Source organism: Dermacentor variabilis, chromosome 7 (assembly GCF_050947875.1).
Source record: "Dermacentor variabilis isolate Ectoservices chromosome 7, ASM5094787v1, whole genome shotgun sequence".
NCBI classification, from domain to species: domain Eukaryota; kingdom Metazoa; phylum Arthropoda; class Arachnida; order Ixodida; family Ixodidae; genus Dermacentor; species Dermacentor variabilis.
In genome coordinates, this window is record NC_134574.1 from 171,912,055 (window position 1) to 171,929,736 (window position 17,682).

The 17,682-nt window shown below is 48.6% G+C and overlaps 1 protein-coding gene across 2 annotated transcripts in view; it reads left to right on the forward strand.

Moving 5' to 3' along the window:
- Positions 1-1,350: 1,350 nt before the first annotated feature.
- The window catches only part of LOC142588493 (potassium channel subfamily K member 1-like), a 123,365-nt gene continuing 107,033 nt past the window's right edge, over positions 1,351-17,682 (forward strand). Inside the window, exon 1 of one of the 2 annotated variants that reach the window (XM_075700304.1) lies at positions 1,351-2,185. In XM_075700304.1, the coding sequence (XP_075556419.1) occupies positions 1,861-2,185 (325 nt within the window). In that variant the 5' untranslated portion in view covers positions 1,351-1,860. The remainder of the gene's footprint in view (positions 2,186-17,682) is intronic. The other variant, XM_075700305.1, reaches the window with a different exon arrangement.

A 17,682-nucleotide genomic window follows, 5' to 3' on the forward strand; every position in this document is an offset into this window, starting at 1 on the left:
TGCGTTGGATCAGTATAATTTTTCTTACAGCGAAGTCACATAACGAATCGGTGCTTCATTCACTCAGGTCGGTTTCGTATTTGCACGATCATGTGAATAATTTGATACTTATTGAAAGCCAGATTATTATTATGTGACATACTGTTTGGTTTAGTTGTCCATTCCGTACCACATGGAGCACAACTTAGTCGCCATTACAAACGATATTCTGGCAGGGAGGGACACGTGTCTTGAATGCGCAGGCGTTCCCATAGTTGCGCTGTTTATTGGCTCCCGCTAGCTCTATGTTCCGCTCCAGTTACAAGTTCTCATAAGTGGCCGTGTTTGTTTCTCTATTGCTTTCTTTTCTCCTCCCTGAAAACGTGACACCAGAGAAGTCTAGTTTCTGAAAAATAAAAGTGTGCGTGTGTGCGTGCGTGTGAGGGGAGAACGAGAGCGGGGCGTTCAAAGAACACGCAATTCACTATCATTTCGCTTCTCTGCACAGGACGAGGAAGTTGAGGTGGTGAGGCGGGATGGGAGCATGGCTTAATAATAATAATATTTGGGGTTTTACGTGCCAAAACCACTTTCTGATTATGAGGCACGCCGTAGTGGAGGACTCCGGAAATTTTGACCACCTGGGGTTCTTTAACGTGCACCTAAATCTAAGTACACGGGTGTTTTCGCATTTCGCCCCCATCGAAATGCGGCCGCCGTGGCCGGGATTCGATCCCGCGACCTCGTGCTCAGCAGCCCAACACCATAGCCACTGAGCAACCACGGCGGGTAGCAGGGCTTAGAAGTGTCGTTACCATTATAGCGTTATCATCTCGCCGCTGAAGAGACCGACACCGACCAACCATATCATCATGTTTAATCGATTTGTTCTTTGCATTCGGGTTTCAATAGTTCGCAATGTGTACGAGCGGGTACAGCTACAGGCTGACGTCACGATTGCGGGAACGAATCTGCGATTGCGTTTGGCTCTATCGAACTGAGTCTTATGAACGGCAAAAAAAAAAAAAAAAAGTTTCCCGTAGTTGGGCGATTGCGCGGCGACGTGTTATCAGTACATGCGCGAATGCCGAAGCCCAGCGGACCTCCTCTTCCAACCTTCTTTCCAGAGATATTCCATAAACCGCCGTCGTCATCCTCTTCCCTCCACGCCTCTTTCTCTTTCTCAATATTCTCTTTCTTCCTTTCTGCGCGGGCTAGGCGTGCGGCAAAACCGGCGCGTGTTTGCGAAAGGGAAATGCGAAGAGAAGAGCGAGCTGGCGGCTGCTGTAACCGTACGGAGGAAGTGACGTCGCTCGGTGCTCGCTGTTTCCGAGAGTACCCTGCCGGAGCTGGGGGCGCCACTTCCGCGCCGCTCTAGAAAGCAGACGACGGGCGGCCGGCGGCGGTCGTCTGCTCGGCTTTCTCTGAAAAGGCTGCGACAGCGGCTCGGCCACGTCTGCTTTCGCGTTTGGTTCGTACCGCGCTCGTTCTTCTGCATCGACGGTAGCTAACGACAATCTTTTTTCCTCAGCAGTCAAGACAGACAGTACACATCTGGGGCACCGCTGTGCGACGAGCTATTATGGCCTATCACTTTCAGAAACTGTTACTTAGGTTAATCTTTCACCGCATCTCTTGACCGTTGGGTCCGCCGCGCTCAGTTCCCTGTGCTTCTCTCGCGTTTCGCTTCGTCGCCATCTGCTCCCGCATCACCGCTCGCTCCGCCGTCGTCTGCCTGCGTTGACCGTCGACTCGCCAGCCTCTCGCTGCAAACGACAGCTGTGTGCAACAGGTTGAGCGGTAGCCTTGCCGACAACTCGACGACCGCCTGTGTGAGTGGGTGTTGTCGTTGCTTCTCTTTCCGAGACGGAGACACCGTCTATGATGGACGGTAATCTCGAGATCGGAGGCGGCGAGATGATGATGGTCACGGACACGCAGAAGCTCGTCCTTCCCCAAAGCACGGAAAGCCTGGTAAAGCCTATGGGTTACGCCGGCGGCAACGGCAAGTCGGCGCACTACAAGCGCCTGATGGGGATGCGGCGGAGCAACTTCCTTCTCGTGCTGCTCGTGCTGATGCAAATGAGCTACTTGTGTTTCGGCGCGTTCATGTTCTGCAGCTTTGAAGGACCGGGAGAGCAGGAACTGAGGCGGCACCTGAAGATGTTCCGCGCGGCCTTTCTGAGGAACTTCTCTTGCCTCAACGGTGAGCTATCGTGTTTTTTTTTATTGCTCGCATACAAATAACCGGAATGGTAGTAGAAATTTTATATTTTAGCCGCTAATTATTAGGTGGTGGTGGTGGTGTTATAGTAGAGGATTACGCATTGATTTTCTAACCTTGCGGGGTGCGTCAAACTAAAACATCGTTGAAAGATCAGCATACTTCAACTACGTGGTTTTAGTGAAGTAATTATCAAATTAAAAAAAACGACGACACCATCCTCGTAGCTTTTTCGTCAACTATCCGCCGTTCGTTAAGTTACGCCCGTAGCTGCCATGCCGTAATGAGACAGATTATAAACTTGATCTACTCAAGTGCCTCATGCTGCGAGACATTCTCAGACGCGCGAAGAAAGTCGACTCGTGTCTGTAGAACGCACGAAGCCCGTATGGGTAGCTAAAATGCCAGTGCGGGCTCAAAGGCCACGCAGCTACACACAAAGTGCGTACAAAAATGTCAAAACAGCCGCGAGAGCTCCTTGACGATCTCTATGTTGACTGAGAAACTGTGCTTTCCGGCAGCCTCGTCTTCTCACCTCTTTTCCTCTGACGTCATGAGAGTAGCGCGAGAGTTCTGATTTGCGGGATGATTTGCGGGATGGCTGAAAAGCCGTTCCTCTCCACTTGTTGCAGGTCGACCCAGTTTATTATTGAAATGCACAGACGTCCATGCATCTGACTAGAACGCTCGAGTAATGCGCTGCAGAGAATGCGAAGATTAATAAGACTACAGCAGCTGCAAAGTTTAACACATGCCGATCGAGACCGGGTGACTGCCTTATGCGTGGTATACTGCTTGAAAATGTCGCTCAAACCGAGCAAACCCACCAAGGTTTCTCACCATAAGGTCGCGGGTTCGATTCGCAGCATGCGGATTGGAGCGCAATGCGAAAACATTCGTGCGCTCGCGAGCAAATGTTCGCTAACCAATGGTGCCCCCGAAAAAAAAAGTTATAATATATATATATATATATATATATATATATATATATATATATATATATATATATATATATATACTATAATTTCGTGACGCCGTCACCTCCAAGCTGTGGGTCGCGACTTTCCGTTAAGGAACCCCAAAAGGGTTGAATCTAATCTACCCACTACGGCATCCTTCATTACCCACTGTGCAGTTTCGGGACGTTAAAACACAATTTTAATATATTCAAACCGAGCAGAAAGAAAATTCACACAAACTCCTCTGGGAGTTGTCTAAGTATGCGTGAGCATTGTGTCGCTTGATCATCTCCACGCAGCCCGGTGTCATTATCAGTGTTATGAAACTTGATCCGAACAGCGCTGCGGCAACACGAACTGCTGACGACGGTGGCGCAAGGTGAATTGAAGATGGAAGCAAACTACTGCAGGGGGCGGTGCCAGGTCCGCTGATGACGTTCTGATCATTATAAGCTGCTATCACTCTTTAGCACCTTATCCATCCGCGTCGAACCGTTACCGACCGCGATCAACCGCACTCCCGCGGCGGCTGCGTATGGTGTAGTCACGCGGGCCCTTTCGTGAAATTGATAGGTGATGGGGACAGAGTCCTCCGGGTGCTGATAGCTTCGTGTGCGCTGTGTTCTCGCCGCTTAGTTCGCGTTGAAGCGAGAGGCATCACGAAGGTGAATTCGCTCGCCGTTGCTCGCCCTATCTTGAAAGCGATCGTCTTACGGGACCGACGGAGGCACGGACGGGTTATCTCGTTGGGTAGCCATAGAAATGCTTTTGCATTTAAAAACAAAGAAAATGTTTTTATGCTTCTCAGCGCCACGTTTATGCGCTAATTGGGGAGTTTTACATATTGATGACCCAAAGTTAGGGGATGCTATCTGCTTGTGGTAAAAAAAAAATTACCGACGATTACGTTACTTCCTAATGCGAAATTTGAGCGCAGCAAATAAGCTGTTTCACCTTTTCGATAGATTGAGGCAAAGAAATCGAGCAACACATGTATGCGCTATCACAGAATTTTTTTATATTTCCCGTACTCCTGGATCATCTCGACGGCGGCGACGGTAAGCTTCTGCTTCGGCGGCACGCACCTCTGGATTCTGACGGCGACGGCGCTGGGCCTCTGCTCTGGCAGCTCGTTTAGCAGCAGCAGCAGCAGCAGACGGAGGACTTCCATCGGTCGTCTCGCTCATGGCTCAGAAAGAACTGGCAGATAATTTCGCAGTGGCGAACGGCAGCGGCAATTTCGGCTCGGGCGGTGCACATATACAGATCCGCCGCCACCGATCTGGCTCTCTGATTGCCACCGCACAGGGCGAACGGCAGCGGCAATTTCGGTTCGGGCGGTGCACATATACAGATCCGCCGCCACCGATCTGGCTCTCTGATTGCCACCGCACAGGGGTTGCATTGGAGGAGGAGCGAAGAAAGGAATTAAGTTCGAGCCGGCGCTTTGACAACCGGAGACTCGCAGGAAGAGGGGGGAGGGGGGCGGCGTGTACACCCAGCGGCAAACGATGGGGGCAGAAGCGCGCGCAGCAAGCGGACAACACGATAAAGGGAGGAGGGAAGAGATAGCAGCGACTGACTGATGCCGCTGACGCCGATAGTGAGTCAACCCCAGCTGCGGAGTTGGTTTCAGGGACAACGCCGCCGATGCCGACACAAACAATATGATACCCTCGCTTCCGCAGCGCTAAGAACCAGGTCTAGCCGTGGGAAGGTGGTCACGTATTCGTCGACGTGCCGGGGCCTACGTGAAATAACCGGCGCGTCGGCAACTGAAGAGCACCCTATCCGCCACACAAGAACAGGGGGGGGGGGCACCCTTTCCTCCTCTTTCTGCATGGCGGCGACGGTGTTCTATGCAGTCACGTTATCTTGACTCTCTAGCGGCGTCAGCGGCATCCAGCGGTATCAGTCGGTCGCTGCTAGCGCTGGGGGGATGAAAGGGGGGCGGAGCTGGTTACGAGGCCGACGACAACGCCGACGACGCGAAACCCAGGAACGGACGCCAAAGAGCTGCGCTCTAAAAAACGCGAGAGGATCACGAAAGTAGTAAAGGCAAGGCGCAGAAGACCAGGACTCGAGAAGAAGAACACAAACGACAGGCGCCGGTCCTGTCGTTCGTGTTCTTCTTCTCGAGTCCTGGTCTTCTGCGCCTTGCCTTTACTACTTCAAGCATGAACCAACTAGCCCAAGCAAGAGTTTTACTTGATCACGAAAGAACAGGACCCGTTTTTACAAAACAATAATTTTTTTAAGCAACCACTGAACGCGTATACAACCACATCTATATGACTCTGAGTGAGAACAGATGCCAGCAAGTCCCGTGATCTTGGACGTGTGTTGCCAGAGGTCGTCCAATGGCAAGCAGCACGTGTACGAACGAAAAGCTTTGTGAATTCGGTCCCTGAATAAGCTTGGGTTTTGTTTTGCGTATGTGTGAACCTACGGGCGGAAGGTTCATGCAACGGCAGTTGCCACCTCCCGAAACTGTTTCCTTTGGACGCGCTAGTCCCGCTCAGTCTTTAACGAAGCAGTAGCTGTAAGCTCGTCAGTCGAAACAGCATGCCACTCGCGCTGCACGAAACGAACTTACATTACCGGCGTGTCATGACCGGGCGATTTATCGCACGGCGGTCGGCTCTAGCCATCCAGCTGTGCTCGTAGGAAGAGACCTATCTCAGCTGGCGCCTGTGCAGTCCCTCCCGCAGTGGCTTTCAGCACCATATACAATGAAACTGCGTGCGAAGAATGATCGCGGAAATTTCGAGAAAGAAATGATTATGTGCGACTCCCGCTGCGCGAATAAATGCGCAATCATTTTTTTTTTTTTTTGTCGCTTGCTATCGTTCCTTTCTTTGTCTCGCCTATTCAGTAGACCGCTTCGTGCATTTTTCTTTTGTTGAGTTCATTATTAACTGTTGGTTCGCAATGAAGATATACACCTTATCTCGTCGTCGGCGTTATACTTTATCACGATAATAAACGTGAAAGTATGCACTTAGTGGCAAATCTGGGCCGATCTTAAGTAAGCTCGGCAACCCCTGTGCCTGTTTAACGAAGGGAGCTTTTTGTCTAAGTGAGTTGCCGAGCTAGTATTTCTTGCCTTGAGCATCAAGAGCTTTTGTGATGATTTTCTCGTCTCCGTTGTCAAGATGAATCGCATTCCTAGAGGAACCAAATAGCTCAACGTCGAACCTTTTTTTCAGTTCCTTAATGAAGATGAAGACTGCGTGCGCAGATCGGCAATTTCATTTCATCTCATTTATTTTTTCCCTTAAAGGCCCGAAGGCATTACATAAGGGGGCAGCAAAATCAAGGTCAAAGAGAAAGAATAACTTGACAAAAGAGACAAAAGACAAAAGAATGTTTGGGAATCTGCCGAGTCAATCGCTAAAATATTAGCGGTTTCTTTTTTGTCGTTGTTGTTGACTGGGAATTGGAAGCGTCACATTGATCACCTGTACTTCGTTGAGATGCATAAAGACGACTGCTCCGTTGATGTTAGAACTATCAACGCCATGAGCCCTCTAGGCAGTTAGTGCGCGTCATGCTTCCTTTCTTTATACATATACTGAAGCATACTCGACATCGCAAAAAGAATACTTCCGAGATATACTCCCGTAGTCTACTCTTTTTCTTTTTTTTCGCCCGTGGTCTAGGCGCCAGAGCATCTAGCTTCCGTCTGGGGCAACAGCGTTCGCAACTGACCACGGGACATTATTTATTTATTTATTTATTTATTTATTTATTTCTAGTGTGAGATATACTGACATCTAGAAATGAAGCTTAGAACGACAGAATGCTGAGCTAGTTGGTAAGGATTCATTATGTAAAAAAGAGGTGAGGCGTGCAGACAGGACACAAGAGTAGAGAAGTAGAGAAGCTCGGCGTTCGTGTTGTCCACTTCTCTACTCTTGTGTCCTGTCTGCACGCCTCACCTCTTTTTTGCACAGTGACATTTAGTGTCACAAGTTGGCCATAAACGGCTAGACACATACAAATCGAAATGTGAGGAGATGAGCCGAAGAAAGGCTTTTGCTTTCAAAGGCGTTGCACACTCGCAGATAAGGAAAGCGAAGGTATACGATGCAATCTTTATTGTGCATAAAGGAAAACAAAATACAGGTATGTCGTTCATTGAGCAGTTTCCGGAGACGGTAGCATACCAGCATGACGCAAGTATTCGCTCATGCGTGTATCGCTTGTAGTAAGGCCTAAAGCCTATTAGCATATGTATTGCGAGAAATAATTAGAATATGAAAAAGAAAGGAAAGCTCGAAATCTTCCTCCTGACTACGGTCCCTAGTACTCCTGACCTTTCACATCGCGCACAAGTCGCCTGTTGATCGCGATCGAGCGATGGCGTTTCACGCCTCAACGCTATAGGTACTTGCTGTGAGTGATGAATTTGCGGACTGGCTTGGACCTGCAAAGACTGCATAGGGAGTCTTTCGTTGACCGCGTTCCAAAGCGTCGTTCAGGAGCTCCACACACGTCGTGCCTCTTCGAGGAGCAAAGTGACGGCGGTCTGAAGCAGACCACCGTCACTTACACTATATGTGTATTTCATCACGACCATAGGAAGCCAACAGGCAATGAAGCCAAGGAAAGCATAGGCGTAATTAGCTGGAGTTCAAATTGAAATGTAGAAAATAATGAGGAAAAGGGGAAATGAAAATGGACGAAAAGATAACGTGCCGCCAGTGGGAGCCTCCGCATTACGCGTGCGGTGCTCTGACAATTGGGCTGCAGCGACAGCCACCAATCCGTCCACTAACTTTGGTATTTATGTGCACTATAGATCTAGCCCTGGTAATGCTAGCCAGTGCCCCTCATAGCCATGGCTGACGAATGTTAAACACCCTTCTTTACTTGATGGGGTCACGTAACACGTGACTAGGAGAACAGACACGTGGCTAATAAACCTTCGTGTATATGTATATATATATATATATATATATATATATATATATATATATATATATATATATATATATATATATATATATATATATAAGAGGGAGGGAGGGACAGTTATCAAAACAAGATATTACATTGCAAACAGTGCAACACAAAGAAAATAATGTGCCACAGGTAGCTATAGCGAAGAAAACTTTTTTTTACCATGAGGTAGACCGGCAGCTCACGCAATTGCCCGTTTTCTTTTTGTGTTCTCCTGTAGTTCTACATTGTAGGTAACTCCATATCAACTATTCCGTCAGTCCGTTCCGCTAAAAGCAAATTTACTATAAGCAAACAAGTCGTCCCTAGACGTCTAAGAGCCGTCTAAAACTGTTAAAATTGGCAATAAGGTAGCCCTATTTCTGGGGAACTCTAAAGTCGCGCGATTCCCGGGTTAAAACGTTTGCTCCAGCCTGAGACACAACTCGACGACCGACGAATAGCGTGGCGAGCAAATAAAATACCCGAAGTTCGAATGCGACCGCTGAAGTCAACTTCGCTCACCGTCGTACAAATCGCCTATTAGACGTCTAAAAGCCGTTCAAGACTATTTATATATATAGGCACAGCTCTGCATGTGGGGCACGGAGGAGCACGCGGCTTGCGCGCTGGAACGCCCGCGTGTGGCTGCCCGTAGCCGGCGTGCGCCTGACGCAAGACCCGCGAGTGGCGTCGCCTCGGCGCCCGATGCCCTCGTCGTGTGTGTGCGCGCACGCGCTATCCCGAGGGACGCTGGCATTACGAGGAGGGAGGCTTTCGTCCAGATTAGTCTCCGTAGCGAGCGCGTGGTTACCATGGCAGTGGATCCAGATGGGGAGACTCGCGGCCTTGATGCCCGCCTGTGTCCCCGTCGAGGGACGGCGTCAGCCCCGCTGCTCCCGATCCCGTTGCCCTTTATTATTTCTCTTTCGTTTTTGTGCACAACCACATTAATTCAACGAACAGTGAAGCCGTGGAAAGCATAAGGGATATTCACTTTTTGAAATATAGAACCAGTCATATACGAGCGGAGATTGAATTTGTGATAAACCTCCTATAATGGTTATCGGTTTATCATCTGTTTATCTGGAAAGCGGGAGCCCCTGGGTTGCTCTGTTTATTCTGTCTTTTGTGAAGTTCTGCGCCTTGTTTTGTTTTTGCGGGTTTTGCAACATTTTGTTGGTGTCCGGTCTAGCTCATAATGTAGAATGCGTTGTTGTGCGTTTGTAGCGTTTTACATATTTTCAGGTGTTTGCACCTGTATGCTATACCTAGTCTGAATTGTTTTTGGTATTGTTTATGACTTTTATCGATCTAATTTTCATCTGGTTAATCGTTGTTGTCAGCGAACATCTTTGGGCATATTTCCATTGTAGTAACGCGTAGAGTAGCTGCAGGGCGCCGTTCTCTGGTTCTTGCTATATATCGTGGAACCGCGTCGATAAATGCTCCTCCCCCTCGCGCGCGGAGTCTGCTTCGTACTGCCGCGTCCTTTTTTATTTTGGGCCGTTGCGCGTTATTTCGGGAATTACGGCCTAATGAACTTGGTAGGGGGGAAACGCCGTGGTTTTATGTGTTTGGCCCCGTATGTTTGCGTACCATATGGCCACGCTGCAGGGGTTGAATCTGCTGGCTGACGCCATAGTTCCCTTAAAAAAGAAGCGTATCCCCACGTTAAGAGAGAAAGAGATGGATATAAGGAAGGCAGGGATGTTAACCAGATGGCTACCCTACTCTGGGGGAATGGAAAGGGAAGAGAGAGAGTGTACAGAGACGTGCACGAACAGTACTTGAGTCAAAGCTGCTCGTGCAAACCAGACGTTCTCAGAAAGCACAAAAGTGCTTTCACTGTCTTCTGAGCCAGGGGCGTAGCCAGGGGGGGAGGGGGGACTTATGGGGCTTCAGCCCCCCCCCCCACTCCGGAAATTTTTTCGTGTTGTCCATGCACCGTCGACCAAAGCAACCCCCGGCACCGGAAATCATTCTGGATTTTGTCTAAAAAGTCTTTTTCACGCTCGAAAAGACATTTTAGCGCGAACATTGCGAACTCGGGCTGGATTTCGCGGCAGCGCTCTTGCACCAGGAGTCACATAACGCAATCAGCCCCGTCCGAGCCAGAAGTTTCAAGGGGTTTTGGTGGTGAACGGGCTCGCCGCGGCATTTTGCGGAGGCCGCGGAATCTACGGAGCGCATCGGTCTATAATTTTTCGTCTTTGGCGTCCCCTGTCTGATGGATTAGGCTTATGTTAGCGTTCTTCCAAGATTCCGGTACGCTCGGGGTCATGAGGCATTGTGTATATAGGGTGGCCAGTCTTTCTGGAACAATGTTCCCACCATCCCTCAACAAACCTGCTGTTACCTGATCCTCCCCAGCTGCCTTCCCCCTTTGCATAGCTCCCAAGGCATTCTTTACTTCTTCCAGCGTTACTTGTGGGATTTCAACTTCGTCTAGACTATTCTCTCTCACATTATCGTCGTGGGTGCTACTGGTACATCTCATACATATTAGTAATGATGTTGCTGGCTTTGTCTGTTAACGCATACATATGATTCTTGCCTATTCCTGGTTTCTTCACTGCTTTTAGGCTTCCTCCGTTCCTGAGAGCATGTTCAATTTTATCCATATTATAGCTCCTTATAGCCTGTAAAGTATCTTTAAATAAATAAATAAATAAATAAATAAATAAATAAATAAATAAATAAATAATATGGCCGTAAGTCCACGGGCTGATTTAGGACAATCTCTGCAGGCTTCGCAAACGCACTTACGAAGGAAACGTCCGGAAATAGTAATGAATAGAAAAACTGTATAGCTACGTAGTTGGGCGAGTCGGTACAATTGCATCTTACTTGCAGCGCGAACGAAGCAGTATGGAGTCTGTAAGGAAGGAAGACACACCCGCCGTGGTTGCCTAGTGGGTATGGTGTTGGGCTGCTAAGCACGAGGTCGCGGCATCGAACCCCGGCCACGGCGGCCGCATTGAGAGGAGGGCGAAATGTGAAAACACCCGTGTGCTTAGATTTAGGTGCACGCTAAAGAACCCCAGGTGGTCCAAATCTCTGGAGTCCCCCACTACGGTGGGCCTCATAATCAGAAAGTGGTTTTGGCACCGAAAACCCCATAATTTAGTTTAAAGAGGGAAGACACAACACGAACGCTGACTCACGATTGAAAGTTTATTGTTCATAAACCACACATAATAAAAGAAAGCTCACGCATGCGCAAGCCAACAAAACCGCGTGATTCACGCGTTCTACACTCGTGCTTCCAAGGAAGAAATACGAAAAAGCCCGCCTCATACCAAAGGCACACCGGATCAAAAGAATAAGCGGCGACAGGTGCATGAGTGAGTTTCGCTACATAGCAAAGGAATAAAATTCCTGGATGAGTGTAATAATTGAACTTAGCAGTCTTGCCGATGGGGGTCATAATTTTATAATGTTTCGTATGTTTTTTGGTATGATCAATGGTGGTTTTGTTGGTTTTCGCATGCGTAAGCTTTTTCTACTTATATGTCATTTATTAACAATAAATTTTCCCTCGTGAGTCGTCGCTCCCGTTGCGTCGTCATTTCCTGAGTCTCTGTTCGTTCTCGCTCTGAGTAAACATGCGAGCACAGTAATCGCTCTACAACTTTGTTAAATCACACTCGATTAATTTATTAAGAACTCCAACCCCCACTTCCCTCCCCTCTGAATATACGCGGTCGATATGTACTTTCTCCCCCATCAAACTTCTAACGAGTGCTGTGCATCCGAGCGCCCTTGTACCCTTCGTCGCAAAATGCCTGTCTGCACCAATGGTAAGCATATTCCTTGAAAATCGTGACCCCTCAGTTTGCCGTCGACTCGCGTTAGGATTTATTATTTTGGAGGTGTGTTAATGGCAGCTCCGGTCGTCGAATCGCTAGCAACTTCGATGAGTAACTGCTTGTCTTTCATTTAGACTTCGAAAAGCGCAATTGACTTCGACGCGTTACTGGTCGCCGCGTGAGATCATTGAACCATGTTTCGTGCGTGGGCGCCCGCGCTTTGCTGCCACAAGAGGTACACTGAGACCTGGTTTACATCCGCGTTGGACTATGCGCTTGGACATTGCAGCAGCGCTACCCGTGCTTTGCGCGCAGCGAAGGCGCTCCGGGGCCAGCTGCTCTAGTTACACTCCGTTACTGTGTGTGCTCGTGTACGATCTGCACCTGTGCACAGCATGTGTGAAAGAGTGATTACGTGTATCACCTTTGTCGTGCAGGCTAAGTGTAGGATGCCAAGGTCACGCAAACGCATCCAGCATTCATTAAAAATTATCTCTCTCTCGAAATCTAGACGAAATCTAGTCGCGGGCTCGATACTCGGACGTGGTGGCCGCATTCCCACGAGGGCAAAAAAAAAAAAAAAAAAGAAATGCGCGCTCGCGTACTTAGTGCGCGCTCAGAAACCCCATGCGGTCAGAATTGATCCGGATCCAATACGGCGTCTTCCGTAGCTCGTGACTGACCTCGCCATTTAATTTTAGCGGCCCATAGTTATTTCATGCCAGTGTATTTCATACCACATCGTGCTGATATCATTCGTCTCGCAGCAAGCAGTGCTGCTGCTCAAACTGTTGACGGAGGGCGAAAATGATGCGACCGAAATAGAATTGCAGCGGGATTATTGTGCTATATCCCGAACGTTATATTAAGTCAGGAGACAATCGCGTTCTGCTCTAGCGTTGTTAACAGACCCGTTCTTCAAACGTCGAGGATGCCGATAGAACGGAAAAGAAAACATTTTTAATTGTGCTGTTCCTTCCTTCGCGCCATGTGTGTGTGACTCATCCATTTCGTAACTGTTGTTCCCACACGGTAGAGACGCTGTCATCTGTTGGCACGCGCAGATGTTATTAAGGTTGGTGAATTCGAAAGAGAGAACATATCATGAATGAGAGGTAAGTAAGCGTGTAAAGTTTTGTTGAGAGACGCACAGGAGGAATTGATTTGGTCCTCTGGCTATTAGACGATAAAAGTCCGAAGTACGTCAGCATGCGTATAGCGCTTTTAAAGGGACACTAAAGCAAGGCATTAAATTAGTTCAGACCGTTAAAGCGTTCTTTGATAACTCTGTTGTTAATTTCGAAATAATAGGTTGATTATTAGAAGAGGAAATGAAAGTCAAAGTTTCAGTTTTTTTTTAATTTCGCACGGAATCCTCATCGCCGGTACATCTCTATGAGGTCACGCATTTCAAAGTATTTCTCCTTTTTTTTTTCGTATTTCTGCCGCGTTGGCCCAGCAACAGTTCCTTCAATTCGCCATGTTCAATCTTTGGCTCCTTTAGGACACAATGTAGTCCATCTTTACCGCTGAAGAATTAACTGGGCTAGCCTAGCACACGCTGTCAAAATCCATGACGTCACAGCGAGCTGGTGCGGGAACTCCAGAAAGGCATCGCCACCCATCTTCTTTTATTGCGCTGTTTCTGCCTTACGAAGCATCTTATCGTGGTCAGAGTGGTTCTTTACAGTAAAGCTGTTAAGGGCTAGTTCCCCCAGGATCGTGTCCGTGTGTATATACACAAAGCTGTCCATACGTGGGCCTGCCCGCGGCGGAGACGAAGCAGGCGTCAAGCACTCCCCATACGTGCGCCGATCCCGAAGTTAGGGCAATGCTGGGCTGACCCGCGGCGGAGGTGCAGTTCGCCATTAAGGAGCCCACGCACACAGCTTCGCTGGTCATCCTTATTCACAGCGTGGAAGGGCACTGAGCTTTTTATATTGTAGAAAGATAATTTTGTGATATTCTCTTTGGCGTCCCTTTAAGGTATATCTAATGAATATAGTTGAAGCAGTGAACTTATAACTCTTCGAAGACTATTTCCAATCATTCGATGGAGGTTAATTAGCACTAGTCAAAAGCAAGATCGAGGTGCACTTCCCCCTCCCTTCTCCACTCCCTTTCCCACGCATATCTTTTTTTAGGAAAAAGAAATATTTGGTCCGGTTTGCGGCCTTGATAAAAACGCACTTACCGGTTTCTTAGTGCATGACTGGACGCTTCACTCGTCGTCCTGAGTCCCTGTAAGGAAATGGCTTGGACGCGTCTTTCGCAGAAGATTAAAACACGGGGAGTTAAGTCGTCTCGGAAATACAAACATGCGGATCGAGAGGGACAACATTATGACGTCCTCGTGGCGTTCGTAAGTTCGCTCTTCGGGCTTCCTCTAATTCTGGGCTTGATATTTAAAAACTCCATATTAGGGAGCTTTATAAATAGCATGGAGGAAGGAAAGCGTAGGAGAGGCCTCGGCCAGCACGGACGTGTTGGTGAAAGCATGGCGGAAGTCACTTGTTGTTTTTCGCAAAGGAGCACTGTGACTGGTACCCCAAACGTGAACGTTGCCATAGCAACCGCGCTCCTGAAGCTTTCGCTGCTGCTGCCGGCCTCTGGAAAGTGAGATAAAATTTTTCGGCCCGCGTGTTTCTCTCAACACATTCGGTTCGCGAGACAAGCTGTCTCTGGAGCGTGGCGTGTAAGCTTGAAGGTTGTGTTTAGGCTCTATGAGTGTGAGTTTCAGCCAGCAACACACGAGAAGAAAGGGGATTAATCGAGGGGCCACATCTTTATTAGTCGTATCATAAGAAGCCAACAAACACTGACACCAAGGACAGCTGAGGGGAAATTTGTTGTGCTTAATAAATGAAATAAACAAACGATAAATGAATGGAAATGAAAGTGGATGAAAAAGCAACTTGCCGAACGTGGAAAACGATCCCACAACCTTCGCATGCGAAGGTTGTGGGATCGTTCCTCACCTGCGGCAAGTTGTTTTTTGAGCCAGCAACACAGATACTCAAGTAATTACGGTGCGGGTCTTCGTTGTCTTCTTCAACGTGCCACAGAAAAGCACAGGAGCGCGTCTGCTTCACTAAAAGTGTTACAGAAGTTTCGTAGGCTTTGTTCTGACGCGCGTCGGTAGCACACACTTCCGGCGGCTCGTAGCAATGCAAGTTCAAAACTCGCGCCTGCCAGCTCCGGCGAGCTGATTGGAGGCGCAAAGGGAGTGTAACGTCGCTCTGATTGTTCGTGTTCTTAAGTGTCACGAATCGGCCACGTGCTTTGTGTATAGAGAGGGGGTTCACTTCCCCCCCATGTCAGCCGGGCGAGAGTTGCTGTGTTATGTGGGGTCACAGGCACCGCGCGGTGTTGGGTGACGCGTCGCGGCAGGTGCCAGGAGGGCGAGTGCCGATTCCGGGAAGTCGGTATTGTGCGCACGGTGTTGGCAGTCCGCCGACGGTCACACGAGTCCACACAGACCAGCGTTGAGAGGGACCGCTGTACAAGGTATTGTGGGTCTGGCTCCCGAGTGCCTGACTAATTTGAGGCGCCGCCGAGGTTAAGAAGGGCTTAGCAACTTTGACCCCGTGCCGCATGCAGTGAGCATGGACCTAATCTTCTACGCGTCCGGAACGCAATCACCAGCCTTGTTGTTGGGTGCGACTGCCTGTGTGGTGTCGAAGGCCAGCTTACAGTGCACGCTGGAGGAATGCGGGGCACACGTAAAGAGTGCATTCGGACGACGGCGTCTTGGAAACACGCACTCGGAGAACTTTGTCTTGTAGACAATAAGTTTGAAGGACAAGGAGGGCCATCAGTCTCCCACGCGGACAAACTTTGAGTACGGCCGCACTACGTGGTATCGATGCCCCTGCTTCCGAAACAATTGCGGCCCAGAGACGCCCTTGGGATTTGAGGCGGCCTAGCGATAACTTGTTCGGGCCTGGCGTGTTTTGCTGAGCCCGTCACTAACTACGAAGAAATGAGAGGGCATCGGAGTTTTAGGGAAGAAGGAAAAGAGCTTTGTTTTCCAATATGTTTATTTTGAAGAGTAAGCCCATCCCTGTGGGTTGTGGCTTAACAAACGGTTGACTCTGATTGGCAACTGAACCTGTGGGACGGGCCAACGGCCCTACCGCGTTTTTTTTTTTCTTTGTGTAATTGGGCTATAAAAATCGGGACGACATGCTGTCCCTCAGACTTGGCTGAAATCAGGATTGCTGATAGATCAGTGAGCCTCCGTACTATGTGCGTTAAAACGAGTCTGGGCTCTAACAGTCATTGAGACAGTCGAAGAGTGAGACTTTGTTTCTCAATTGTTCAAGTTTGTAATGTATTTGTTTTACCTGCCATGTATATAGAAAAGTTCACCTATAAATATTTCTTGTACATCTGATCTGCATCGCTTCCTGTCTGCGTTTGATCAACAACTGCCGATCATCGTCCGAGAAGCTTCAAGTTCCAGCGGTGAAGCGAGGACAGAGAACGAACGAAACTTTACTGGGAGGTTGCACACCAACATGGCTGCATTTCCGGCTTCAAAAACGTGACGTCAAGGCCTCTCCTATTTTGTTTCTTTCCTCCATGAGAAATAGCCTGTATACCCAAGCAGCAATAGCACATCCAAAAACAGCGTCAGCAGGCAATGCGCATGCGCGGATACCAAACTATTATTGAGTTCTGCACTTGACGTTGTGCTGCTGAGCACGAAGTGGCGTGTTCGATTCCCTCCTTTTGCGACGCATTAGTGGAGCAGGAAAGTTCACCTTGCCCCCCCCCCCTCTCTCCCCCGCGACCCCCGGCTTGGCTCCGGGTTTGGCGAAGTGCAAGAACGCTCGTGAGCTTGTTTGGATGCGCGTTGAAGAGCCGCTGGTGGTCAAAATTAGTGTCTCCCCTAGTGCATGGGTCCTTCGGAACACGCTTTAATTTGATCGCTTCTCTTTCTTTCTTTCTTTCTTTCTTTCTTTCTTTCTTTCTTTCTTTCTTTCTTTCTTTCTTTCTTTCTTTCTTTCTTTTTGTGCGTCCGATCAGCAGTGTCCCCTTGCTTTGGGTCGCCGATTTCTAATTATCTTCATTGTCAGGTGTTTCAGGGTCGCAGTCTGGCGTGCGTGGAACAAAAAACTGTTTCCGTTAACGGGACGCCGATCAGACAAAAAACAAAAATATGGCCTGATCAAACAAGCTGACGGCCGAGTTACAAAGCCGACATAGAATAATATAGCGGGCAGGGGGCATTTTTTATTTATTTTTGCGGCGGCATTTTTTGTTCTTTCAGTCATACACGCGTCGAATTTCTTCCGAAGGGAACGCTGTCGACATTGCGACACCGTCTTGGCGAGGCTCACAGGAGGCCAGCACCGATGGTTTTCCAATTCAATTCGAATGACCGCTGGAACGGGAACGAACGATCGATGGAAATAGTCTTTTATTCCACGCACATGACATGCGGGAACGTGGAGCGCATGTACCGGTGCGCTTACGTATATCGCAAGTCGATGCCCTTCGCCTATGCATTTTCTATTTTATTTTATTTTTATTTATCAATTTGAATATGGAACAGGGGCGCTTGGTGCGAAGCTTCTGGTGTGGTAGTCGTGTAACATTATTTTCCGGCGAGTGTTTGTAAACGGTTCGCGTTGTTTCTATGTTGATGCACAGCGCCCATGGCAATGCTATATTATGTTTGGCCACGCTTACGTACTACCATTCGTTTTGCCGTGTAGCTCTGATAGGAGCGTCTTTCACCATCTGGTAGTAGCAGCGA